Below are 27,783 nucleotides of genomic sequence, written 5' to 3' on the forward strand. Positions count from 1 at the left end.
GTTGAGCTCAGGAGGTCAAGGCTGCAGTGAGCCAAGATCACACCACTGCACTCTAGCCTTAGTGACAGAGTGAGAACCTATCTCAACAACAACAAAAAGGTGTTTGGTGCTTACATATATTTTTGCTTATTACCTAGTTTTAATGTAGTGGTTAAGAATACAGATCCAGAAAAAACAAATGTCATATGTTCCCATTGATAAGTGGGAGCTAAGCTATGAGGACGCAAAGGCGTGAGAATGATACAGTGGACTTTGGGGACTCAGGTAGAAGGAAGGTAAGTGGGGTGAAGGATAAAAGACTACACAATGGGTAGAGTGTACACTGCTTGGGTGATGGGTGCACCAGAATCTCAGAAACTACCACTAAGGAACTTATTCATGTAACCAAAAACCACCTATTCCCCAAAAATTATTGAAACAAAAAAATAAAAAATACAACAAAATTTTCAAAAAGAGTACAGATCCAGAGTCCAACTTCTTGTTAATTTTCATACCTTGGCTGTGCAGTCTTCTAGCTGTGTGACAATGGACAAGTCACCTAAGCTCCCTAAAATTCAGTGTCCTCATCTGTAAATGGAGATAATAACAGTAACTATTTTTTTTTTTTTTTTTTTTTTTTTTTTTTTGAGACGGAGTCTCGCTCTGTCGCCCAGGCTGGAGTGCAGTGGCCCAATCTCAGCTCACTGCAAGCTCCGCCTCCCGGGTTCCCACCATTCTCCCGCCTCAGCCTCCGAGCAGCTGGGACTACAGGCGCCCGCCACCGCGCCCGGCTAGTTTTTTGTATTTTTAGTAGAGACGGGGTTTCACCGTGTTAGCCAGGATGGTCTCGATCTCCTGACCTCGTGATCCGCCCGCCTCGGCCTCCCAAAGTGCTGGGATTACAGGCTTGAGCCACCGCGCCCGGCAATAACAGTAACTATTATAGTGCTGTGTGAGAATTAAAAATAATAACTTATGTAAAGCAGTTAACACAGTAACTCATAGTAAGCTCTTAATAAATGTCAGCTGTTTTTATTACTAATGAACTTCTTGTCATTTTCTTCTCATTCAACTCTGCAAGGTCTTTTATAAATGGTGAAAAAAAGTGAAGTAGCTCTTTCAGATCAGCAACACAGCAAGTAATTGGCAAAGATGGGACTTGAAACCAGAACTGTCTGGTTCCAAAATCCCTATCTTTCCTACCACATTGTTGCCTTGTGCTAATCCCTCTACCTGAAAAGTATCCTTCCTTATGTCTAATTGGAATAATCTTTTGAAACCCATATCAGGTGCTGCCTCCTTCACCAAACTCTCCTTGATCCCCATCTAAATGTGATCCCCCCCTCAAAATCCTCAATTTGTCATTTTTACACAGCATTATGCTACAGTGACTTAAACACTAAACCATGAGTTCTTTGACACCAGAATGAGGTTAGACCACTGTTTCCCGTAAAACAGAGCACTTTGCACTCAGTAGATACTTAATAAACAGTTGCTTGAACTGAAAAGAAGTTGTTAAGGTCACAGGTGGGAAAATCTGCCTAATCAATCCAGGAATCATTTATTTATGTGTCTCTAGGCCAGACCCTATAATAGACACTGGGTTCAAAGAGTTATATAAGACAAATTCCTGGCCGAGTATGGTGGCTCACGCCTGTAATCCCAGCACTTTGGGAGGCCGAGGTGGGTGAATCACCTGAGGTCAGGAGTTCGAGATCAGTCTGGCCAACATGGAGAAACCCCATCTCTACTAGAAATACAAAAATTAGCCGGGTGTGGTGGTGTGCACCTATAATCTCAGCTACTCAGGAGGCTGAAGCAGGAGAATCGCTTAAACCCAGGAGGCGGAGGTTGCAGTGAGCCGAGATCACGCCATTGCACTCTAGCCTGGGTGGCAATAATGAAACTCTGTCTCAAAAAAACAAACAAATTCCTGCCCTCAAAGAACTTGCAATTTGATAAAAGCACTTTGAAATCAGAAAGTAATTATTTTTAATGGAGCCGTTATATAATCAAATGGAGCAAAAACTTAAGTAGTGCAAATGAATTCTTATTTACTTTTTGTACAGATACAGTTGTCTCCTCCAGCTGCTGTACCAGTTTAGACTACATCGTCACCTACCTCTTCAAGCACATAGCAAAAGAGGGCAAGAAGCCACTTCGATGCAGAGAGGCTACCCAGGCTGGTCAGAGACTATTACATTTTATGCAGCAAAACCCAGATGTCCTGCAGCAGGTAACTGGTGGTTGATCACCTAGCTTATGAAACAAATGTTCCCAGAAGCCATACCTGGCCCTGAATTTATCTTAGAGCAGCCGATCTTGCCAAGACTTTTTACACTGGTTAAAATATATATATATATATGTATGTATATGTGTGTGTGTATACATATATGTGTATATATATAATAATATAAATACATACATATATAAATACATATATATGTATGTGTCTGTATATATATATATATATAGTCTGGGAGTATTTTCCCTGAAAGTGGGGAAAAAACACAGGCCTTAGGATTACCTACCCTCAAGAAATACCTGGGTTGTTCATCTCACCTCAGTGGAGCAAGAATTCAAAAAGAGGATAGTTTTTCCAGAGGCCTGAGAAAAATTAGACAAAACTGGAACTGGAAACAGTCAGCCCCTGATTTCTCTCCTGGTGTCTCTGATAATGTCATCTTAAGTTTGCCTTATGAATACTCCGGTATATTGGGAAACTGCAGTTTGCTGGACTCCTGGTGTATGCCAGGCAGCTTGCTAGGAATTTCATTCATCATATCATAGTTGTTATTTTTCCCATTTTAAAATGAGAAATCTTGGTTCAGGTAGGTTAGGTAATATGTTCAATAACATCTAACTAATAAGTAATAAAGCCACAATCTGTTTATTTTCTAATGTATTTTCTAACTAGCTAATGGGTTAGGTCCAAGTTTAATATCATTTTTAAAAAACTCACTTGTGCAAATAACAGTAACAGCATGCATAAGAAATGAATATTGCAAGGTGCAGTACCTGTAGTACCAGCTGCTCCAGAGGCAGAGGCAGGAGGATTGCTTGAGCCCAGAAGTTCAAGACCAGCCTGGGCAACATAGCAAGACCCCATCTCTAAATAAGAAGATTTAGGCTGGGCACGGTGGTCATGCCTGTAATCCCAGCACTTTGGGAGGCCAAGGCAGGCAGATCACGAGTTCAGGACTTCAAGACCAGCCTGACTGATATGGTGAAACCCCGTCTCTACTAAAAATACAAAAATTAGCCAGGCATGGTGGCATGCACCTGTAGTCCCAGCTAGTCGGGAGGCTGAGGCAGAAGAATCGCTTGAACCCGGGAGGCAGAGGTTGCAGTGAGCCGAGATCATGCCACTGCACTCCAGCCTGGCGAGAGAGCGAGACTCCATCTCAAAAAAAAAAAAAAAAGAAAGAAAGAAAATGTTTAAAAAAATTTTTAAATGTACATGCTAAAAATATTTCAAAAAGAACAATACTATTTTTTATGGCTATGCCATCACTATATTTTCTTTTCTTTCTTTTTTTTTTTTTTTTTTTTTTGGTAGAGAAGGGGTTTTGCCACGTTGCCAGGCTAGTTTTGAACTCCTGAGCACAAACAGTCCTCCCACCTCAGCCTCCCAAGGTGCTGGGATTACAGGTGTGAGCCACTGCACCTAGCCCCATCACTATATGTGCTAATTCCACTAAATTTGGAAAGTATCTTCATCCTGTTTTCAGTTGTTTTCTTTTGCCAAATTACATCCATAATAGTTTGTAATTTGCAAATGTAAACACATCAATAGTGTGTTACTGTATGACCGTTAGGGAGCAAATAAGTTGCCTGCAATCATCAGAAAATGACGGCCGGGTGCAGTGACTCACGCCTGTAATATCAGCACTTTGGGAGGCCAAGGCAGGTGGATCATGAGGTCAGGAGTTCGAGACCAGCCTGGCCAATATGGTGAAACCCTGTCTCTACTAAAAATACAAAAATTAGCTGGGCATGGTGGTATGTGCCTGTATTCTCAGCTATGTGGGAGGCTGAGGCAGGAGAATTGCTTGAACCTGGGAAGCAGAGGTTGCAGTGAGCGAGATCACACTACTGCACTCCAGCCTGGCGACAGAGCGAGCGTCCATCTCAAAAAAAAAGAAAAAGAAAAAATGTCACTCTATATCAGTAAATGATGAAAATAGAATGAGACAGCTATGAAAGAGGGTTCCTTCCTGGCTGTCATTTTTGGCTAATATTTAAATGAAATTATGTAAACTTTATTTGTGGTGATGTTTCAGTTAACCAGTTATTTTCCAGGGATAATGGGTGTCATTCATATTTTGTGTAACTAGGCAAAGGGCTGTAGACCTGTAATTATTTGGTGTGACCCTGGAGCTGTTACAACGTGTTGGTAATGTAAAGGAAAAAGGAAGGTATCTCACATTTAGTGAGAATTTATTATGTACCAGGTGCAAGAGCTATTAAGATTCATAAGACATAGTTTATCTCCTTACAAAATTTCTTGCCATGGGACAAAGAGACAAGTAACTCACCAGTTATTTGATAATTTAATTAATATAGTGATGACAAAGAAAGTGAAATATAAGGGGAGGGAGTATTGTTAGAGAAGTCTCCTCATTTAGACCCCACAACAACCCCAAAAAGTGGGTATCAGCATCCCCATTTTACAGATGAATAAATTGAGGTACAGAGAGATCAGCTAGAAAGTGGTAGAGCTGGAATTTGAAGCAAGGTCTGTTTGACTCAAAAGCCCAAGTCCTTACTACTCACACAATTGATATTCAAGGTGAGGATAATATCTCTGCTTCACCTGGAGTGGCTTTTCAAAATATACACGCTATCAAAATGTCAGTGCTTCTCTCCTCCCTCCCCACTCCACCCAAATGCAGTAGCGACTGGTACTGGTGGGAGTGTATCACAGCCCTCATGTGTTTTACATGGAGAAAGTTGAGGATCACTGACTTAGAGCATGTTCACACCAAAATATATATATATATATACATGGATTGGCCAGGAATCAGACCCAGCCTTTACCCCACCATGGCAAGGGACAAGTCTGCCACCAAATCACTCCTACCAGCACTCAGCCATAATCACAGTATTCTCCCATAAACTTTGGCAGAAACTTTTAAGTTGGTAGAAAATTTTCGCAAAAATCAATAGGCTATGGCCCTAGACAAAATACCGTATCAGATTTTGCAAAGCAAGTAATGTGGTTGGGCAGGAGACAAATCAAGTTTGTCTTTACTCAGAATTAGCATGCATTTGTTGGTTTAAGTAATTTCTGTGTGTTAATAATACTTGGTAATCCTTCACTTTATAGCATATGAGTAAGTAGTGATATATCTTTATTAACAGTGGAATACATTCTATTTATTTGGAATGTAGGCTTTCAGATAGCATTTTAAATATTAATGACTGGGCTCTGGTAGTCAGCATAAATATGATTTGCATTAGTACTAGGTTATATCATCTTGAGTGCCTCTGATGTCAGCTATTAGGTATAGTAGTATCTGACATCATCTCCTTAGGTCACTGACAACTTTGACCTCTATTCTTATGCACAGTTTCTGTCGTCTCGAAAGCTCTTTTGAATTGATTTGAAATTTTGACTCTTCCCTTTATGAGGCAGTAAAATTGATAATTATTCAGATGGGAACAGAGCGCTGAGTGAAAAATCAATTCCACCCGCTCTCTGCTGCATATAAAATTACTTCTGAGTCGGCTGGACTGAACGGATGGCCAGAGTAAAAGCAGCAGGCAGGAGTAGTGGGAAGAATTAGCTGGACAGAACTAATAGCCTGAAGGGATGGACTTGAAAAAGAGGGAGTGGGCCAGTTGGGGGTTATTATTAGCAGGGATGGGTCCCATTGATCATCTGTTTACATCAGCTTTCCAAGACCTTATAAATCAGCCCTGAAGAGCAGCAGAACCCAAGATTCAGCCTGTTACCAGTGGGATTTTGTATTGGATTATTTTCATTTTCACACTCAGATGAAAAGTGAGCCATTGATTATTCATTGGTTGCCCATTAAATGCTGTTTTTAATAGATGACTTGCCTATCACAGAAGGTAATGAACAAGGTTGCTGCTTCATAACTTGAGGTTTCAGTTTTCAAGGCATCTGTGTCGGTTAAGTAATGCCTAACCCTATTAAAAGGAATGGATTACAAATTGCTTAGCAGTGCTGAAAAACTAGACCCTAATGACTAATTGTGCTTGGAGTTTAGAGAGGGTTTGTCAGCTCTTTAAACTAAACTGATACAATGATACTGCAATTATTTACTAGTTTGAACTGTTTTTCCCCCCAACCTGGGCCTATTTTGCTGGAAGCATAATTGCATGAGGAATGTTAATTCCAAATTGCAAAAGTTATCTCCTCAAGCTTCCATAGTAAAGGAAGCATGAACCTACATAAAGGTTTTCCAACATCCTTACAGGCCCTTCTATTTGTATATAGCAGCCTGGGAAAGATATTTTATGTGCCTCTCACCTGGAAATGTGTTTATTATTCCCTGATATGTGGCTTTAGAGCTTCAAAATTTTTAAAAATGTTCTCCAAATAAGCCATTTTTCATATTTCGCAAACAACTCTAACTTTGCAAGCATTAAAATTTAGTTCATGTGAAGGTCCATTGTATGTGAATCTGTTTGAAGTAAAAACAATTGCGTCACCAGCATTGCTTTGACCTAACAATTGAGAAAAACCCAGTTTACATAAATTAAGGTGGAAAATTCCCCAAGCATTTTTATGTTATTAGAAGGATAAACTAAAAATTTAAGGAGAGACCAACAGTAACAGTGATCAGATTACTAATTACTACTGACTCGTAGCAGCTAAGACACTGATCTGCTACAATAATTCGGAAGACAACATTTCTTTGTGAGATTTTTTCAGTTTCATCACTGGTCAGTAAGTATTTGCATCCATAACACATAGTTATATGTAATTTGTGAGATTATTAGAATAAGACACTGATCCTGAAAGCTTCTCTAAATCAGAATTCCAGTTAAAACTAATTGCTCTAGAAATTGTAGCACCTTCCACAGAAATATAACAAGGACTATTATGCAATTAATTTGTTAAAAGGGGTATTTTTAGCAATTATAGTCTTAAAAGCCTTAATATATTGCATAGAGGAATTAGAGCAGTTAGTGTTGAATTCATCTTACTCTCGTCTATTTATCTATTTTGCTCAAGTCAACTGTACTGAAATCCAAAAGAAATTCTAATTGTGATTTTCTTTCTCTCTCTTTTCTCCCTCCTTTTTATTTTTATTTTTATTTTTTTTTTTTTTTTTTGCTAACATGGCATTTAACTACAAATTGTGAAGAGCTGTCAGGAGTTATAAAAATCATACTTCAGTAGGGACTTAAGCTGAAAGAACATTCACCCTTTTCCTCAATCAGTCAGTCAATCAATGAAAATTGCTTTTGTATAGTGCTCTTCATGACATGCATCCCAAAGTGAATTACAGCAAAAGGGAAATCATCTGCTCTTTTTTCATTTCTGTGTTTAGACTGAAATGATATTGCTCAACATTTTGACATACTATACAAGACATCTTTCATACTTAAGATTCCATTCCATAATACTAAGTAGGAGAAAATGCAGTCGCATATTTAACTGATGTTGAGATTTTGGCCTACAGGAACCTTAGTAAGACTCTTACAGTCAAAAACACTTAAGCAGATAAAATACAGTCATATCTCTTGTCCTCTTAAAAAGAATAGTCAGATGTTCTAATGTTAATAAAGACATTTCTAGTGATCCTTAAATAAAAAGTATGCTCTTTATGTAACCCATTAGCTCACTCTGGTTGATTTACAACTGTATTCTCAATAATACAGTAGTATATTGATATCAAAAACAAACTGAAAGAACATTCACAACTGGATCAGGTAATAACAGATTTAAAAAGTTTAAAGGAAGCCAGGGATATGTCATTAGACACTGAAACTGGAAAATAGGAACTCAAATTACATAACATAGTTTTTGCACCTGGTGCTACAATCTTGGTTTTAACAGCAATCAATGTATATATTATGCATATACATAGTGGGAAAAAAATAATATTGGCAAAATGTACATGCTTCTATTCACAATAGCAAAGACATGGAATCAACCTAAATGCCCATCAGTGGTCGACGGGATAGAAAATGTGGTACATATACACACCATATACACCATGGAATACTACACAGCCATCAAAAAGAAAGAGATCATGTCCTTTGCAGCAACATGGATGGAGTTGGAGGTCATTATCCTAAGCAAACTAATGCAGAAACAGAAAACTAAATACAGCATGTTCTCACTTATAAGTGGGAGCTAAACATTGAGTACACATGGACATGAAGTGAACAACAGATACTGGGGCCTACTTAAGAGTAGAGAGTTGGAGGAGGGTGAAGATCAAAAAACTACCTACTGGGGTACTGTGCTTATTACCTGCATGACAAAGGAATCTGTATACCAGACCCCTGTGACATGCCATTTACCTATATAACAAACCTGTACATGTACCCTGAACCTAAAATAAAAGATTTAAAATTTAGAAATTTAAGGAATAAAACTTTTCAAATATAAGTGCTTACTATGTGCAGGCACTAGCTTAACCTACTTACGTATGCATTATCTGGTTTAATCATGACTGTATCTTTGTGAAGGTGTAGTGTTATCATTACCATTTTACAGATATAGGAACTGAGGCACAAAAAAATTAGGAAACATTCCCAAAATCACAAAGTCAGTAACTGGAAGAACTAAAATTTTAACTGAAATCTATTTAACTCTAGGGTTCACATGCTTAAACACAAAGCTATCTCTGTTCCTTTGTTTAGTGGTTTCTAATCTAAAGTACGTATGTTTTGAGCACATAAAATGAGGCAAGTTGAGCTTCCAGTAAGTCCCACTGGGGCCATCCTTAAGGTAGAATGGTTTAAAGCAGTCATTCTATACCCCAGCATTATACTACAGCCAGGACAAAACAGATGGGCAGTGACCGAGAGGCAGCGGGCAAGGGAGAAGGAGGTGGCTTTGCCAGCTGCTGCAAAAAAACCCTGTGGCTCCCACCACCACCAAGGCAGACCTAACCAAGCTTCCACTTTCTCATTCTACGCCCACACCCATGCATTAATTTTACAGCCAGATGTTGGAGGTATATAATGTAGTAGGACATGTAGTCTTGAGAAGGTCAGAATCTAGTAGTACAGCTGTGTTATTATGTCCTTTGTGACTTTTCTTTAATGCCTGTGAGGTAGCTCTTGAGGTTTAACCTGATTTTTCTAGGACAGAATCAATATGGCAGCTGTGAAATGATGATAGGGAAGCAACATGTGCTTTGTATCTCTCTCCCATATCGAGCACATCTCTGTTCACTGTCCTGACTGTCACCCCTGATTCATCAGCGTAGAATGCTATTTTTAACCTCTTTCTGGTTGTAAACTGCTGTTTTCTAAAGGAAATTTCTGCTGTTGAGTACCATTAACTCTATCAGTGGTCATTCTTAAGGTCTGAATCTATACCTGAGTTCCTTTGAGCCTCCTTCTCACTTTCCTATCCATTATAACTATACCAGGTGTCACAAACTAAGATGCCTATAGGGCCAAGAAGCAAAAAACCTGAATGAGGTAGACATGAAGGAATCCTAAAGTTGAGTGCACATCTCTGTCTAAAGGGGGCAGCCTCAGCACACCTCCAGCCAATTGTTGCCTTATAAGAAGGTCAGACCCAGTGTTGCCAGATATATTGAAATTTCTCCATTGAAGAACAGCCAGAAATTCAGATTTTTAGGTGTGGCCACTGATTGAAAATTTAAAAAAAAAAAAAATAGAAACACTTGGCAGGACAACACTGTATGCCTGGATACCAGCTTTCCACTTCTGTAGTATAGAATCTTAAGAAATTTCAGAACTAAGATCTCCCAGTGCATGATACCTTGTATTTCTCACAGCCAACCCGTATAACACTGCTACAGTGATATTTTTATTTCTGTATGGTTTTTTGCTAACTTTTTAAGCATACTTTTTTGGTTAGTTTTAAAAGGATATAGTTACTTTGATTTTACTTAATCTAGGGCTTTGGGGGTTATTTCTTAATTTATTTTGCTCTTGCTTTTACTTTTACTATACTTGTCTACTTGAACTTAAAGGGGCTATTTTATCACTTTTGGGTTACATCTTTGCACGTAAGGAATACAAGAAATAGGAGATGAAACGAAGCTCACTTAATACTTTTCAAACTTTCTTTTTCTTCAAAATAGCCAGGTTTGTTTGAGATAAAAATAAAGTTTAGTTTGGTCAAGTGTGTGTGTGTATGTGTACAAAATCAAACTACTAAGGATCAAATTAAATATTTAAGAGGTCTGGGACTGGACAAAAGTATCTAGGTAACAACCAGGTAATAAAAGTCCAAAAGAGAGTAAACCTCTTAAGAATGAAAAATTTGTGACCATTGCCTCAAGAGATCAGTTTAGAAAGTTAATGCTTATAATTTTAAAAATAGAGAAACACTAGTTTTTTTAATATTAAGATGACATTTTACCTGTGATGCTATAAAAGTACTTACCTATCTTTACAAGAATAATCTAGTCCAGATCCTTTGTTATTAACCATATCTTTGCCATTTTAATTTAATTTTTATTATAGAAATATTTGATGAATGACTATCTCAATGGTAACAAAAATGGCATTTTAAAACAAAAAACGATTAAAAAATATATTTTTTATTGATTTATAAGTCATCAAATTAACATTGTAGCCATAAGAATACATATTTATAGAGTGGTTTTTTCCTCCCTCAAAGATCACCTACATCCTGATACTTGTCCCAGCACCCAGCAGAGCCTGACACTTCATGATAGTCAATGAATATTTGCAAAGTAAACCCCCCAAAATATTAGTTTTCAGAAGTATGATCGCAGGCGGTTATTTTAAGTATCAAACCTAGTGTAGTCATAGACTGCTACATAATAAACCAAATGGAAATGCTAAGATAAGATTATATAACCTTGCTGAAATTCTAAAAGAAAATTTTATTCTAAACATGGGTGAAGAAAGAAAAAAGTACTTCAGATATTGTTCCAAATGGTTAACAGAACAGAGAGAACCCCCACTCCAACCCCCACTAGGACATGTGTTTTTCTACCTCTAAGCACAGTTTAAGGATGTAACCCATTGATAGCATAACTTGCCTTATTAATTGAAAGGGATGGAATCCACCAGATGTACCCAAACCAGCAGAGAGTTGGGTGACTAAGCAACAGCAAAGACACCATATTGAGTGAGCCAGAATCCAGTCTCCAAGTCATTTATTTCAGCCAGTGACAATACATTTAAACTCCTGTGCCTCAGCAGTGATTGATGGTTTAATATCATATATAATTTTTTTAATGAAGGAAAACTATTTAAATATGTTACCATTTGCACTGGTATTCTCCTATGTACATAACTGCATTTAATCATTATGGGGATTGTTTTTATACTTGTGTAATTTGTATCCAAGAAATAACTGTCAAAGTCATCTCATGCCGTTGCTGGAAATGGTACAGTGTGCTTCATACTTGAATAGATTCATTCTTCCCTGTACATAATTAAGAGTATTGGAGCTTTCACTATTACCACATAGGAATTCCATGTTTACATTTCTGAGAATGAAAAATTAGCCACAATGTGCTTTTTCAGGTTCCCATTTTCTGAGGCTATGATATGTAAGCACCTTAGTTTTGTGCCAGTGTATGATTTGAAGAGTTTGATTTTAAGACTTTTAATATTAAAATACATAATAAAATTTTATTATCTAATTACAAGAGGGTTTAGCCTCTTATTAAAGTTGCTAAATCAGGCCTGGATTAGCATTATAATGGCACAGTTTGACATGGAATACTCAAAAGTCAAGTTCGGGGGAGCAGAGGGTTTTTTTGTTGTTGTTTTGAGGGAGGCTTCCCCTACCCCCACCCCTCACACAAAATAACATGGATGAAATGCACGTATGGAAACAAACAAGGAGCAATTTGGAACGCTGAAGAAGGAGTGGAGGTGTCAGTCTAGGATAGTACCCTTAGGCAAGGCAGCTGGTATATGTAGCCTTTTGTTTATCTGCTACTGGTTTATGTAGCCTTTAGGCCGGCACCAGAAACAATCACTCCTACAGGGTCAGCTGCTGGTCAGAAGCAAAGTAAGAAAAGATTTTGCGTCCAAACACAGCAGCCATAATTTCTGTTCAGCTGGCACCTGCTACTGGTGCACAGCATGGAGGTGAAAGGTCAAAGAGGCAGTTGTTCAAAACTCAAGAATGGCTTAAAGGGACTTGTAGATTAATCTGCTTTATTAACTTCTGTATATTAGATAACTATTGCTGTGAATGACAGTACATTTTTTTGAATAAGTCACATCTCTTTCTCTTTTAAATTAGCTTTTGAGTAATGAATATTAAATAGAAAGCATTTCAGGGGTAATTAAATGAAAACAGAATGATGTCATTTTACAATTATATTTGTATGTTTATATGTTTATAGAATAGGGGAATTATAATGTTTTACAAGGAGCTAAAAGAAAAAAAGAAAGCAGCTCTTCATGAAGAAGAATTTGGAATAAATAAGCCGCATATCCATTTGACTTTGTCTTTAAACTAAAAAATATGATATGGTTTGGAACTTAGTGTGAAGCCATTGGGTGCCAGTGGCTTGATTTGGTATTCTCAGGGGCTCCAAATGCTTTCCTTATGAATTAAAGGGGACTGTAATCTGTCATCTCTCTTTTACCTACAGTTTAGTTATTAGTCTGCAACAAATGTTCTCAGGATAGCAAGGGAGTGGTAAAAAATAAACAACAGCCATACCTTTTTGCTCACATTCATGTAAAGCAGATATAGAATATTTCATAAGGGAAGAAAGCACAGCTACACAGGGTTAGCCCAATAATAATTAGGCATGCTTTATAACAGTCACTCACCAGTATGGCAAATGGCAACCAAAATGGTTTTTAGCCTCTTCATTAATAGTGGCCGGCATAATTGCTATAATTTTAAATTAAGAACAAAAAGAATTCACTAAATGTATCTTTAAAAAAAAAAAAAAAAACCTCTGCAAGGCAAATTTCTAACCCATAGATTAAATACTAACCCCAACTCTGGGAAGCCTTTTAACAATATGTATTCAAAAGGAATTGGTTAACGTTCAGTGATTTTTGATTTGTCTTTCTTTTTTCCTTAAGAATTCTCAGAAAAAGAAGCACTGCAGAGAACATCTTTGTCTTTATGCTAACATAACACAGATAGCTCTGTTTCACAAATAGAAGTTATTTAGGATTTCACTTGCACTCCCAAGTTTTGATACAAGTGCAGCCTTTCTAAGAGTGTTTCTATGACATAAGAAAATGACACCTAGGATCGTCTCCCTGCATCACACGAAGCTAGCCCAGGACATACCAGACAGATCATAAATTTGTATGACTACCACAAAGAGGATGGCTACCTTGGCCAGAAAATAATGATTCAGTAATGTTTTCTTACCATTCCAAAGAACCTTCATACATCCTTCTTGAAGACCTAAGCTTTTCCTTCATTCTGCAACAGAAGCCTTATTTCCTGCAGGGTTTCTGGGATGTAAGACATTACTATAGAAGGAAAACCTCAGGCTCAGACAGAGAAGTTTAATGAGAATGATTATGATGAAAAAAACAGTAGAATCAATTATATGCTAGGCTGTGTGCTAAGTGCCTTACATATACGTATATGTATATACATGTATATATTTCTATTTACGTCAATACTCTGTGAGGTAGGTATTTTATCTCCACTTTATAATCAAAATATTGTAATTATAGCTCTGAGAAGTTAAATAACTCACCCAATATCATACAGCTAGTAAGTAGCAGAACCTGTGCTCTTAACCACTATACAGTACTAGTAACTAACTGGGCTAGAAACAGGATTGGCAGGAATGGAAGAGTGGCAGGAAGAGCCATACAGCATTCTTCAATCAAGAACTAAATTGAGTCTTCAGTCCTTGAGCCTAGGACTTTTTTTTTTTCTTTTTTAGAACTGATTGGACAGGAGTTAGACACTTGACCCAAGCTGGCTCAGTTAGAGTCTTTCCTCCCTAGATTTAGAAACAGGCACTTAAAAGATGCTGGTTGCGAGGCACAGTGGCTCATGCCTGTAATCTCATCACTTTGAGAAGCTGAAGCAGGAGGACTGCTTTAGGCCAAGAGTTCCTGACCAGCCTGGGCAACATAGCAAGACTCTGTCTCTACAAAAAAAATTAAATTGGCTGGGCGTGGTGGTTCACGCCTGTAATCTCAGCACTTTGGGAGGCCAAAGTGGGCGGATCATGAGGTCAGGAGTTCGAGACCAGTCTGACCAACCTGGTGAAACCCTGTCTCTACTAAAAAAAATACAAAAATTAGCTGAGTGTGTTGGCGTGTGCTTGTAATCCCAGCTACTCAGGAGGCTGAGGCAGGAGAACTGCTTGAACCCGGGAGGTGGAGGTTGCAGTAAGTCAAGATTGTGCCACTGCACTCCAGCCTGAGCAACAGAGTGAGACTCCGTCTCCAAAAAAAGAAAATTATTAAAAAAAAAATTGTAAAGATGCTGGTCAGCCACTAGTCCTCACCTAAACTGAAGACTTGAAAACTCAAGAGCCATGAGGCAGCCATTCCCTGCCATATGCTCAGAGAAATAGCCAGTCTTAGAGGAGAGAAAAAAGAAGCAGACATGCTGAGGATCTCAAAGGAGAGGCCAAGCAGCCCCAGAGAAAGAAAAAGACTGAGAAATACCCTGCCAGCTGCCTTGTCCATGGTTCGGAGCCCTTGAGAGACTTGACTGCACTCCCTTGTCCGGGGGTCAAACTACCCCTTATAGACCTAAGTTTTATCAGAGGTAGTCTCTCTGTCCTGACAGCCAAAAGAATCTTGACTCAGGAGAGTTGTGAGGACAAAATGAAACAATGAGTATAGACTTACCTAACACAAAGAAAGTATTCGATAAACATGTAAAATTGGCCTTCACTTTGAAAAACAATATGCAGGTACCACTTTTTTGTGTCCTTGAGGGGAAAATGTCCCTGCTATTTATACTATAAATGTGAAAAATATCCTTTCAGGAGATTCCAAGCCCAAGACTTCCTTTCAAAGATAGTTTGATTTTGAAGCCAGATCACTGAGATCTTTCCTGGTCCCATCCCTGTGTTTTGCCTTTCTTAATATTCTTTCTGTGATAAGCATTCTCAAAATCACACCCCCTGGACTGGATGAGGGCATGGTGTGGTGTAAGTTTGAAATTCTTGGCCCCAAACTGACTTTTTTCTTACCTGTTCCTTCTGCATACTTCAGGCATTGCCTTGCAATGGCCAAAATGAAAATAAATCTAATTTCTTGGTCCATGATGTGCTACTATAGCAGAATATCATAGATTGGGTAATATGTAATGAACAGAAATGTATTTGCCTCACAGTCCTGGAGACTAGGAAGCCCACGATCAAGAGTCTGCATCTGGCAAGGGCCTTCTTGCTGTGTCATCTAATGGAGGTGGGTGGAAGGGCAAGAAAGAGCACCAGGAGGCCAAACTCAACCTTTTATAAAGAACCAATCCCAAAATAATGGCATTAATCCAAGCATGAAGGCAGAGCCCTCATGCCTAATCACCTCTTAATGCTGTTACATTGAGGATTAAGTTTCTAACATGTTCTTTTTGGGGGACACATTCAAACCATAGTACTTCATAATTCTTCCCATTCATATAATGTCTTCATACCTAATGTCTCTAATTCTCGCAATAACCCTAACAGGGAGATAAGGCCAACATGGATTTTTTTTTTTTAACTGGGGAGTCTAGGTACATCAACAAATGTAATCCCACAGTGACTGTATAAGAGACCTATGCAGAGATTCAGAGATGTGTGAAAGAACTTGCCCAAGTCCCACAGCTAGGAAATAGTGGCATCTAGATTATAATTAAGGCTTCTTATCACTAGATCTCACACAGTTTTCATAATACCACACTAAGGTTTCTCAGGGCCTTAACCTATTTCTTTGTGGCATTTCTTCTTACCTTTTCATCCTTGTCTAAGAGAGACAGTAGAGTAAATGAGAATGTTTCCCCTGCCTTCATTTACCTGCGTGGAATTGTGAGTGGTGTGAGAAGCTCCTTGAATTTCTTCAAAGAGTGGCACAGTATAAAGTAAGACTAGGCTTAATAAATCGCATGACTTATTTATTTTAAAGTTATTACTGGTTTTTACACACAGTTGGAGGTTAAATTATGTGATTCCCAAAGTATAGTGTGCTGTAGAGTGCTGGAAATGTGAATCCAACCTTTACATTCATTTCTCTCTTAACTCATGGAAAGTTGTTTTTTGGGTTGTTTGTTTGTTTTAAATAGGGTCTCACCTTGTCACCCAGGCTGGAGTGCAGTGGCACAATCTCAGCTTACTGTGACATCTGCCTCCCAGGCTCAAATGATCCTCTCACCTCAGCCTCCCAAGCAGCTGGGATTACAGTTGTGCACCACCACACCCAGCTAATTTTTTTGTATTTTTGGTGGAGACAGGGTTTCACCAATAGTGCCCAGACTAGTCCCGAACTCCTGAGCTGAAGTGATCCACCTGCCTCATCCTCCCAAAGTGCTGAGATTACAAGTGTGCACCACCACACCTGGCCTTAACTCATGGAAAGTTTAATGAGCAGTAGCCACTGATGGATCTGTGAGTTTATATAGTGTGTTGAGGAAGACTTCTTGTTTGTTTGCAGTCTTATCCCTATTTGAAGAACAAGGTAAAAAGAGGTTCCTTAATCCTCTGTCCCTTCATGAATTAATGCTGCCTCTTATGCTTGGCAACCTAGAAGAATTCTTGCTTATTAATTCTCTATCCTTTAGCATGCTTAGAAGGATATAGACTGAGTGCTTTCAAATGATGGAAATTTCATCCTCCTTTCTAAGTTTTTAAATCGCAAATTCTCCATATTTGTTGAGACTTTCTATTTTACAACAATCAGAGCAGACAGGTTTTGCAGTCGGTATACCTGGTTTTGAATACCAGTTATACTATTTGCTAACTGTATGTCCTTGGAATAGTTACTCCACCCCTTGGAGGATAACACCACCTCACCCAAGGGAATTCTATAGCTTATCTGAACTGGCCTCCGGGATCAGATAGCTGAACCACTCCCTCCTGTGGTGTCATGCCCAGAGTTTAGTTAAGACTCACTGTCTTCGATTCTCTCCCAGTCCATCACTCCCTCAGCCTACTCTATAGTCTGGAACATTGGTACCATGGAAAAGGAAAACAGTTGAGTACATACTTAGTTGAGATCCTATAAACAAAAAATGTCAAATAAACTCCCAAGAAAGACAGTGATGAAAAGTGCAAGGTCTGAAGAGAAATCTCTTAGGCACCAAGGCAACCTGCCAGAAAGAAAACCCTAAAAAAGAGCTCTGTGTGAATGCCCATATTTAATGTGGCTTCTTATTTAAATGGAGCAAACAAGTTCCACTAAGGTCAGGGAACTAAAAGCATCAATTAGAGATAAGTGCATTTAGGGACCTCTCTGAACCCCTTAAGACTGGAAGGAAACAACTTGATGGGTGGGCAGTAAAAGATTAATAAATACTAAGGTTACATGAGCCCTTAAGGCCACAGAGACCACACTTCATCCGATTCCGTCCAGTGGTGCTGGACACACAGTAGGAGGTCAGAAATTCCTTGAGCAGTGAATAAGTGTGAGAAATGAAGAGGGAGGGGAAAAGACAGAAGGAAAAGTCCCTTGCACAGTACCAGACACACTGTAGGTACTCAGGAAGTATGTAGTTACATGTGTGCACCTAACACGTAAAAAGAGCTGATAATAGGATATGATTGACTTGAGATGTACACAGGTAAAAGAAACCTTGTAGATAACAAGAGGCATTCACAGTCCGTCCTGAGGCTTAGCCTGTTTTGGAGACGGCACTTTAAGGGCAGAAGTTCCACGCTAGGCCATTAGTACACTTACCCCTCAAGAGAGTAAGCCCTCCCCTGCCAACTTCATCTTTTTCCTGGGCCCCTTGCATTGCAGAGAGTCTGAAAACAAATTGACAGAAATCTGGAGGAAAGTAACTCAAGTGATTTAGGAGAATGGAAGGGCTGGCTTATAGGGCCAGATTAAAGAAGCTAAATATGTATAGCTTACCTAAGTGACAACTAAATGGGGCATTTGATAAGTCTATAAATACTTGGAAGATGTAAATGCCAAGAAGGAAAGGGAATTATTTAGCATGGTACAATAGAGTATTGGCATAATGGAATAATATTAAGAAAGGGAAAATGAAGGCTGAACATCAATAAAAAGCTTCCTGATAAACAGAACTATTCCTGACAGGGTACACTATTAAGTTATGTGCTGTAGGCCAAGGGGAAGTAATGTCAGTGCCATTTCTCAGAGTACTGGCAACAGAGCCAGCAAGATAGGACCCAAGAAGTGTCCTCTTGACCAAGGCACAGGAGCCAAGCAGGAAAGCTTCTGTGTCTGCGGCTTCCCAATCCTAGAAAAGGAAGAAAGCTGCATCATGTTGTTGTTGTTGCTGTTGTCGTCGTCGTCGTCGTTGTTAGATGGAGTCTTGTTCTGTCGCCCAGGCTGGAGTGCCGTCGCATGATCTCATCTCACTGTAGCCCCTGCCTCCCTGGTTCAAGCAATTCCCCAGTCTCAGCCTCCCAAGTAGCTGGGATTACAGGCACGCACTGCCACTCCTGGCTAGTTTTTTGTATTTTTAGTAGGTGGGGTTTCACCATGTTGGCCAGGCTGGTCTTGAACTCCTGAACTCAGGTGACCCACCTGCATCGGCCTTCCAAAGTGCTGGGATTACAGGCATGAGCCACCACGCCCGGCAAAAAGCTGCATCTTCTTGGGAAAAATCAGATGGCCTAGACCTCCTAAAGGCTCAGACCCTGTGGAGAATGGTTAAACCAGCAGTTCACTACCACATCACTGCCAGAAAGATTTATTCAGTTTTAATGGCACCCCATTTCCTGCACACAAGATCTGCGCCCGGCCTATGTAATCACCTTCATCTGCCACCAGTACTCCCCATCCACCCTTTCCATTCCCACAGAACTGCTCATCATTCCCCCATACTCTTCTCCAAATCTTTGCACCTGCTTGTCCTTCTTCCTGCCTGACTGTCAAACTTCTCTTACTCTCAACAACAGATCCAAATGTCACCTTCTCTATGAAGCCATCCCTGTCTGCTTCCACCCCTAGGCAGGGTTAGCCTCCTCTGGTTTCTAAAAGCCTCCTGTGTAAGCTTCTGTTTATGGCCACTTACTGTATCTTCTGCCATTGTTTCTGTACTGCGTATCTCCTCCCCTACTCAACTGTAAGCTCTTTGAGGGCTGGAACTGTGACTTGTTCATCTGTATATTTTCAGGGTCTGACACAGAGCCTTGCCCAAATTAGGTGGTCAGTAAATGTTTAATTGAGGAATGAGGTTCAGTTCCCAACACTTTCAGTCACTAGCATTCCTTGGGCCCTCTTTGTAATTATTAAGGAAAAAGAGCTTCCAAATCTCAGTAGCATCTTTGAATCATCTCCCTGGCCTCTTGGCCAGCACTTTCTATGCCATTAGATAACTGTAAATAAAAACTCTCAAATCTGAAGATTCTGCATGGTTTAAATAGAAACTCTACTATTTAATGGAAAGTATTTCTGAAGGGTCCCATGAATTGTCCACAAGAATAATTTTTCCCCCATATGAAAAATGAAAACATTTTGGATCCTTTTGTAGTTCATGAGCATGGTGATTGGGTGTTCACGTGCATATATGAGCCCTAAGCAGTATGCATATACACGACAGAGATTAAGCATATGTTTATATTATTCAGTAATAAACTCTGAGGCCATTCAAAAGACTCACATCTCTTTCTCCACATCTCTGTTTTTGTGTCTGACTCTGTCTCTGAGAGTTTCTATTTCTTGGACTCTCTCCCAGGCTCTTTCTCCTTGGTACATTACAATATTCATGGCACTCTGCTTTGATGACTGCATGAGATGCCCTGGTGCCATTATGTTTATGTTGTTCTGTTGTGAAGTATGATATTAATTGGGAAATGTCTGATAACTGTTTAATAACGTGCCTTGCTGTTTCCCCACTCCCTTCCTTGATTTTGAATGGCTTCAGTTAGAGTTTACTTTATCATTGAATATTTAATATAAACATGTGCTTGTAGTCATCTCTGTGATGCATATGCACATTGCTTAGGGTTCAGTTCATTGCTACAGCCACCTAAACAGCAGCCACGTCTACACTACATATAGCATTTCTGGAACAGTCTGGCATCCTTCTCTTCATTGGAAGTCTTGACTTTGAGACCATGTTCTTTTTATTTTATTTTATTTTATTTTATTTATTTTGGAGACAGAATTTCACTCAGTCACCCAGGCTGGAGTGCAGTGGCATGATCATGGCTCACTGCAGCCTCAGCCTCCAGGGCTCAAGCAATCTTCCCACCTCAGCCTCTTAAGTAGCTAGGACTACAGGCACACACCACCACACCTGGCTAATTTTTGTATTTTTTTGTAAAGGCGGAGTTTCGCCATGTTTCACAGGCTGGTCTCGAACTCCTGAACTCAAGCAGTCTGCCCACCTTGGCCTCCAAAGTGCTGGGATTACAGATGTGAGCCATGCGCCTGGCCTGAGGGCATGTTCCTAAAGCTCTGAGTTTATCCACAGCTTCAGTGTGTTTCTAAGATTATGCTTCTTAGATATATTTCATTGGGAAGAAAACGGGGTATGCAGTCAAGGATTCTGACCGTTTCTCTCTGTCTCTGCTACCCTACCCCTTGACTCCCCTCATTTTGAACTTCTTGCAATATCTAAACTTGTTACCTTGCCTCCAGCACTTACCCGTAATTGCTATTCTCCAGAACCTAATCAGTATTGTTCTGAATGGCAGACCTCATCATGTCACCTTCTCCTCAAAAATTCTTTGAAGGCTACCCTTCATGTATTAGCCCAAAATCATTTCTATATTCAGCATGGCATAAAAGCCCTTTTATAGCCTGGACCAAGCCCAGTCTTCTACTCCTTGCCCCTCAAATCTACTCCCTGCCACTCAAAAGGTCTCTTTCAAAAACCTCCTGGGCATGGGCTGTTCGTTCCTCGAATATGCCAATCTCTGTCTCCAGTGGCTTTTCTCATTTTATTTCCTCTTCCAAATATATACTTCTTCCCAGGTAATGCTGTACACATCTTTTAAGATTCAACTTAAAATCACCTATCCTATGAAGATAGGCTGGTCTTTTTAGATAGAATCAGAGCACATGCGCCTTTGTTAGTCTCTCTTAAGCTTGCACACATTGTTTGCTAGTTGGGGCACCCCCAGAGGCTGGTATAGGCCATTAGAGGTTCTAGAACCTATGTGGTGGTCGTTTAGGAAGTACCTTGAACTAAAAATAAGGGTCACCTGAATAAAAATTAGGGGAAAGTGGCTGTGGAGTTGAAAGTTATTCCTCAAAAATACAGATCTTCCCAACATTCCTACCCAGAGGAAATTTAGATGGTATTTTTGACAAGTAATCCTTAATTTTTACATCAAATTGAAAAGTGTTCTGTTTGTTATTGGCAAGAGTGAAAAAGAGTTTCCCAAATAGTGCTGAGTGGCAAACCCTACAGCCTTCCAATGCCCCAGGTTTTCTGGTTTTATTTTAATGCAGCAAGCTGCTTTATGAGATCTGCAACCACTTGAAATATGATTTACTACTCGTAAAAAGTTTCAAATGGATAATGAAGATTCAGGAATGAGACTCACAGTGGTGTAGTGTAGTCAATTTTGTTGCTGTTGCTCTACAGTACATCTCTGCCATTGAAATGAATTATTTATCATAATTTATTTCAACCATGGAAAATAAAACTGCTTTCATTGTGATGTGTGCAGTAACATTCAGAATAGACACATTACATGCAGTACTCTCAATTAATTAATCCTGAAGTTTCGTTCTAACTTTATCTTCTTTCTTATAAGCTAGGAGACTGACAGGTAATTCTTGCCCCAGTAAACTGTGATTAAAATGCATGTTTTGAGAACTAGGGGTGATGCTGGTAATAGAGTAAATTGAAACAGCAAAACTAAGTTGTGTTTTTCCTTAGATTTAACAATAGTTGGAAGAGTTTTTTCATTTTTGAAGCAATTAATCACTTTGAACAAAAGCGTCCCTTAGCTTTCTGTAAGGAGGGGATGGCAGAGTGGGGGATGCTTTCAGTTTAGACGTGGAGGCATGCAGTGCTAATGTATGACCAAAACCAGCTGAGTTTCCTGGTCCTGAGGTGCTTTTGAGGTAAGAAGCTTCTTTTTTTAAGAGCAAGGCTAGCATTGTGCAAAGAACAAGTTGGCAGGGATCCCCAGTGATTCCGGGGGAGAGTAGGTCATCCGTAATTGATTGCAGTCTTGTTTCTTTAAAAGAGAGGCTCACCTCATCCTGCATTTCATTTGACTTTTTTTTTTATTTAAAATGCTAAATACTTTTATTATAAGACTGCAAAAACACTATAAGCACTTAGTAATGTTCTTAATATAGAGAGATAATTTTAAAATTTAATGTAACTTAGATGGTAGAACTTAGTTAATCCAGGCAGGAAAATATAACTAATTATATGCTTATTTATCCATTATGTTCATTTTTCATAGCATTCCACTAATATCACATAGGTGAATAGCAGACAGAGAGAACAATTGATTTCTTTTCCCTAAAGATAACTATTATCTAATTTGAGCAGGATCGCATTTCAATATCTGCTATACACATGGCCTCAGGAACAGCATTCCAAAATGACAGAAACTCCCTTACTTCCACAAACCCTGAAAATCTGGAAGCTTTTTCTCTTTCAGCAGCACTCAGATTTTGCCTAATCCTGGGTCTCCAACCAGGGCATGGAGCTTAGGTGAAATTGCTGTGGAGATGGGTAGGTTTCTCTACTTTTTCAAATCCTACTGTACTGTAAGCAATCCTGTTTTTTGTTTGTTTGTTTGTTTTTGTTTTATTGTTCTTGTTGGGGCCAGCCTTCCCCTTCTCTTTTATTGACCTTCTGAAAGGCCAATGACAAGTACCAGAAAATTCCTGAGACTCAGAAGCAGCTCTTGAAACTTAGATGCATTTATTATTGGTTGTTCCTCAAAACGTGACCAACTTATTGCATCGGAATGAAGGACAATCTAGCTTGGTCAGAAGTACAGATAATCTTGTATCCTATTCGTCTTCCCATTCAGGCTGACAAATTAAGATTAATAGATTGGCTGGGTGCAGTGGCTCACCCCTGTAATCCCAGCACTTTGGGAGGCTGAGGTGGGCGGATCATCTGAGGTCAGAAGTTCGAGATCAGCCTGGCCAACATGGTGAAACCCCATCTATACTAAAAATACAAAAAAAAAAAAAAAATCAGCTGGGTGTGGTGGCCCGTGCCTGTGGCCCCAGCTATTCAGGAGGCTGAGGCAGGAGAATCGCTTGAACCCCGGAGGCAGAGGGTGTAACAAGCTAAGATCGTAACATTGCACTCCAGCCTGGGTGACAAGAGAAAAACTCCATCTCAAAAAAAAAAAAAGAAAGATTAACAGATTAAGTTACCCATTCTATGGTGCATACCCTATTGGGCACAGCTCTGATCATCTTTTTTTTTGTCCTCTGCCCTCCCCCACCCCACCCCCTATCCAGATCTAGACAACAGGGATGCTTTGTCATTGGTCTCTCACCTTTTCTTTGGTCTGTCTTTTTGGTCTGTCCTTCCTTCGCCTAAACCAGAGCCTCCTTTTTCTTTTTTGAGGTGGAGTCTCACTCTGTTGCCCAGGCTGGAGTGCAGTGGCATGATCTCAGCTCACTGCAACCTCCGCCTCCGGGGTTCAAGCGATTCTCCTGCCTCAGCCTCATGAGTAGCTGGGATTACAGGTGCGAGCCACCGCGCCTGGCTAATTTTTGTGGTTTTAGTAGAGACAGGGTTTCACCATGCTGACCAGGATGGACCAGGATTCATATCATCACTTTAGCCTCAGTTTTGTCTTTATGGTACAAATAGGGAGCAGGAGGGAATAGTCTGAATTTTTTTCTATTTCTTAGAACTTTATGGAATTTTTTTAGTTATATTATTCAGTATGCTTAAAATTAACAATGATGAAAAGTGTCCACTTTATAGGGAGTACTGTAACTCAGAGGAAATTGGCTTAATTTACTAATGTTTCCTATTATGTTAATTTAAATTGCTGTGTACATGGTAGTCTTGGCGGGAGGAAAACCATTATTTTTATCAAAATGTTCAGTGGACCATTTTCCAGAGACAGCCTGTTAAGCCTGCCATTGTTCATCGTGAGAGTTGAGCTTTAGGTGGGAGGCAGGAAGTTCTGCTGAGAACTCTCCAGGAACCACTACCTTGAATTCTAAGCACAAGACTTTCAGTGGTGGCCTCACTCATCAGTAGGCAGCAGGGTGTCTGAGCAGAGGAGGTACACATGGACCACATACCTAAGAGATTCACTGAAGGTGGAAGAATGAGCCATGGCCAGAAATGAGCCTTGTTTGTCACACCATCAGTCCTCCAGATGTGCAGTAGGTCATACTGCCTCAGCCACTATGCTGATGCTCTTGGTCCTCACACAGACAGCAAGACAGTGGCAGCCAGCAGACTGGCATGTTGGACTTAGGTAGACCTATGCACATAGCCCAGTTCAGCTTCACATCCTGGTAGCTGCAGTATCTTGAACAAGTTACTTATTTGCCGAGAAGCTCAGATCCTTAGTCTGTAAAATGGGAATAATATCAACTTCCCACAGTTAATTAAGGATTAGAGACAGTGTATGCGAGTACGCAGCAGAGCACTGAGCACCCAGAAGATGCTCCATAAATGAGGGCTATTACTGTTGTTGGGTGGTGAGAATACTTGTCAGGCATAGCCTACTCTTAGGTGAAAGTTCTTGTCGTTAGAAATGATGGTGCCCCGGCCTTTGACCTTTGCAACCTGCAAGTCCCTACAAAGGCACTTTCTGGAGCTGGCTGTAGGACAGCAGTGGCATAGAAGAGTTCTCAGGCTGTACACACAAAAACAAGATCCTTGCAAATGAACAATGTATTACTTCCAGTAGGTAATCATTTTAAGTTTTAGTCATAGATTAAGACAAGAACTTCCCTGTTTTCTGTATAGTGCCCTTTCATCTCTTTAGCTCTTTGTACTTTGCCTTCTGATATGTCATTCATCCTTTTGCATTTATTCATTTATGTATTTACTCTTTCAGTTGCTCTTTCCCAAATCTCTGATGTGTGCCGGTGCCTAACCCTAGGCCCTGGGGATACAGTACCACGGGAGTTTGCAGTCTGGTCTCCCCACCCTGCTGCCATTGCAGTCATCACCCTGTACTCATTCAAGTTGGCTTTTTCCATTTTCTCAGCCTCTGCTCCTATTTCTCCAACCATCCTGCTCTTTGATAATGTCCAGCCATCAGATTCTAGACACACTGAGCCTTCAACTTTCTTAGAAAAAAATACAGTTCACTGTTTAGCAGTAAAGCATCCAACACAAGCCACATCTTTGTCTATTCTATTTCAGCAGGAGACAGAACAGAAGTGGTTTAAATTGGGCATTTCGGCCAGGCATTGTGGCTCACTCCTAGCACTTTGGGAGGCTGAGGGGGGAGGATTGCTTGAAGCCAGGAATTGGAGACCAGCCTGGGCAACAAAAAGAGGCCTGGTCTCTACAAAAAATCAAATAATTAGCCAAGTATAGTGGCACCTGCCTGTAGTCTCAGCTACACAGAAGGCTGAGGTGGGAGGATTGCTTGAGACCAGGAGTTTGAGGCTGCAGTGAGCCATGATCACACTACTGCACTCCAGCGTGAGCATCAGAGTGAGACCCTATCTCTAAAAATAAAAATGAACAGGCTGGGTGTGCTGGCTCATGTCTGTAATCCCAGCACCTCAGGAGGCCAAGGCAGTCAGATCACTTGAGGTTAGGAGTTTGAGACCAGCCAGGCCAACATGGTGAAACCTCATCTCTACTAAAAATAGAAAAATTAGCCAGGTGTGGTGGTGCATGCCTGTAGTCCCATTTACTTGGGAGGCTGAGACAGTAGGATCACTTGAGCCCAGGAGGCAGAGGTTGCAGTGAGCTGAGAGTGCGCCACTGCACGCTAGCCTGGGTGATAGGAGTGAAATCCTGTCTCGATGGATCGATCAATAGATAGATAGATAGATACATACATACATACATACATACATACATATAAAGTGAGCATTTAGTTACCGCCTTGCCATAGAGAAAGTATGACTCGGGCCAGACATGGTGGGCACACGCCTGTAATCCCAGCACTTTGGGAGGCTGAGGCAGGCGGATCATGAGGTCAGGAGTTCAAGACCGGCCTGACCAACATGGTGAAACCCCGTCTCTACAAAAAAAAATACAAAAATTAGCTGGGCGTGGTGGCACGTGCCTGTAAACCCAGCTACTCAGGAGGCTGATGCAGGAGAATCGCTTGAACCCAGGAGGCAGAGGTGCAGTGAGCTGAGATCGTGCCGTTGCCCTCCAGCCTGGGCAACAGAGAGAGACTCCATCTCAAAAAAAAAAAAAAATGAAAGAAAGTATGACGCAGCATATTTGGGTAGGAAAGTCCAATTTGCTTTATGCTTGTGCTTTATATCCCATGTTAGGGTAGAAGAGTAAGAGAGGAGCTGGGGAATGAACAGAGATACAGATCACACAACATTGCTTTGTTTTACTTTTCCAGGTCAAATATTTGTAATTTTGTGTTTTCTTTAGAATTACAGGTTTTCAGAACAACAGAAACATTGTCATTCAAAATCCTTACAAATACATGTGCCAGATCAAATAAGGATGCTTTCTGAACTGTTTCCTATTTTGGTTGTGTATGTGTCTGTGTTTTACTGCAACTCTCAACAAAGTTAGATAGTTGTGAAGAGACTATAATCTCATTTATCTGTATCTAATCAGGACATGAATTGGGGCCCTTCATTGAGCCATGAAATTCCACGGGGCTAGGCCAGAGAGAGTAGCTGTAGTAGCAGTAAAGGAGCAGTAGATTGATGCCTACTGTGTGGCAAGCACAGTATCAAATGCTTGATATATATCAGAGAAGTTATTTCTCACAGCAGCCCTTTGAAGTAGCTGTTACTGTCCTCCATTTTATATGTAAAGAAATAAAGTCTCAAGCAAGTGAAATGACTCGCCCGATGTCTCAAGTTAAGTGGCAGGGCCAGATTGGGATTCTATTTTGATTGGCTCCAAAGCCTGGCTTTACCATACCATATTGGTTTCTCTTCATTGAGAGAAATTTCCTAAAACACCTGCCAAATCCTGTGGGAAGGATGGAGGAGAATGAGGAAGCACCTGAGGCAGTGTGGAGTGTGCTTTTCCTAAGTGGAGCAAGTCATACAACTCTGCCTCAGAAATGGGCCCTTTCCTGGTTTGGCAGAATAGCTGCTCGGGGTAATGCAGTAGACACTGTGTGTGTTTTCAGACATAGGCCCTAGAAAATGTAGCCTATGTTGGGCACATTTGTTTAATTTTATTTTATTTAGATCTAGACCTCCAGAAGTTGGGCAGATTAGAAACAGCCATTCCAGCCATTCCAGCCATCCCTGTAGCAGTACTGAAAGTGAGCAGAAGTTGAAGGACTGGAGCCTCAGCTCACACAGCCATTCCTTGTACCAAATACTGATGGTGCCTTGTGACTCACTGTGGGCCAGGTGGTGCAGAATTGTCAAGAGCTGTCTCCTTTCAGTATTCATGTATTTGTATCGTTAACCACAGAAAGCCTCCCACCAGAGATTTCATAT

The 27,783-nt window shown here is 40.2% G+C and overlaps 1 protein-coding gene across 1 annotated transcript in view; it reads left to right on the top strand.

Annotated features, from left to right (window-relative positions):
• The window catches only part of RANBP17 (RAN binding protein 17), a 455,080-nt gene that overhangs the window by 420,052 nt on the left and 7,245 nt on the right, over positions 1 to 27,783 (top strand). The window contains exon 25 of the mRNA XM_033180282.1: positions 2,049 to 2,215. Within this exon, the coding sequence (XP_033036173.1) occupies positions 2,049 to 2,215 (167 nt within the window). The remainder of the gene's footprint in view (positions 1 to 2,048; positions 2,216 to 27,783) is intronic.

The sequence above is a fragment of the Trachypithecus francoisi genome, unplaced genomic scaffold, assembly GCF_009764315.1.
Source record: "Trachypithecus francoisi isolate TF-2019V2 unplaced genomic scaffold, Tfra_2.0 Lachesis_group2, whole genome shotgun sequence".
Taxonomy (NCBI): Eukaryota; Metazoa; Chordata; class Mammalia; order Primates; family Cercopithecidae; genus Trachypithecus; species Trachypithecus francoisi.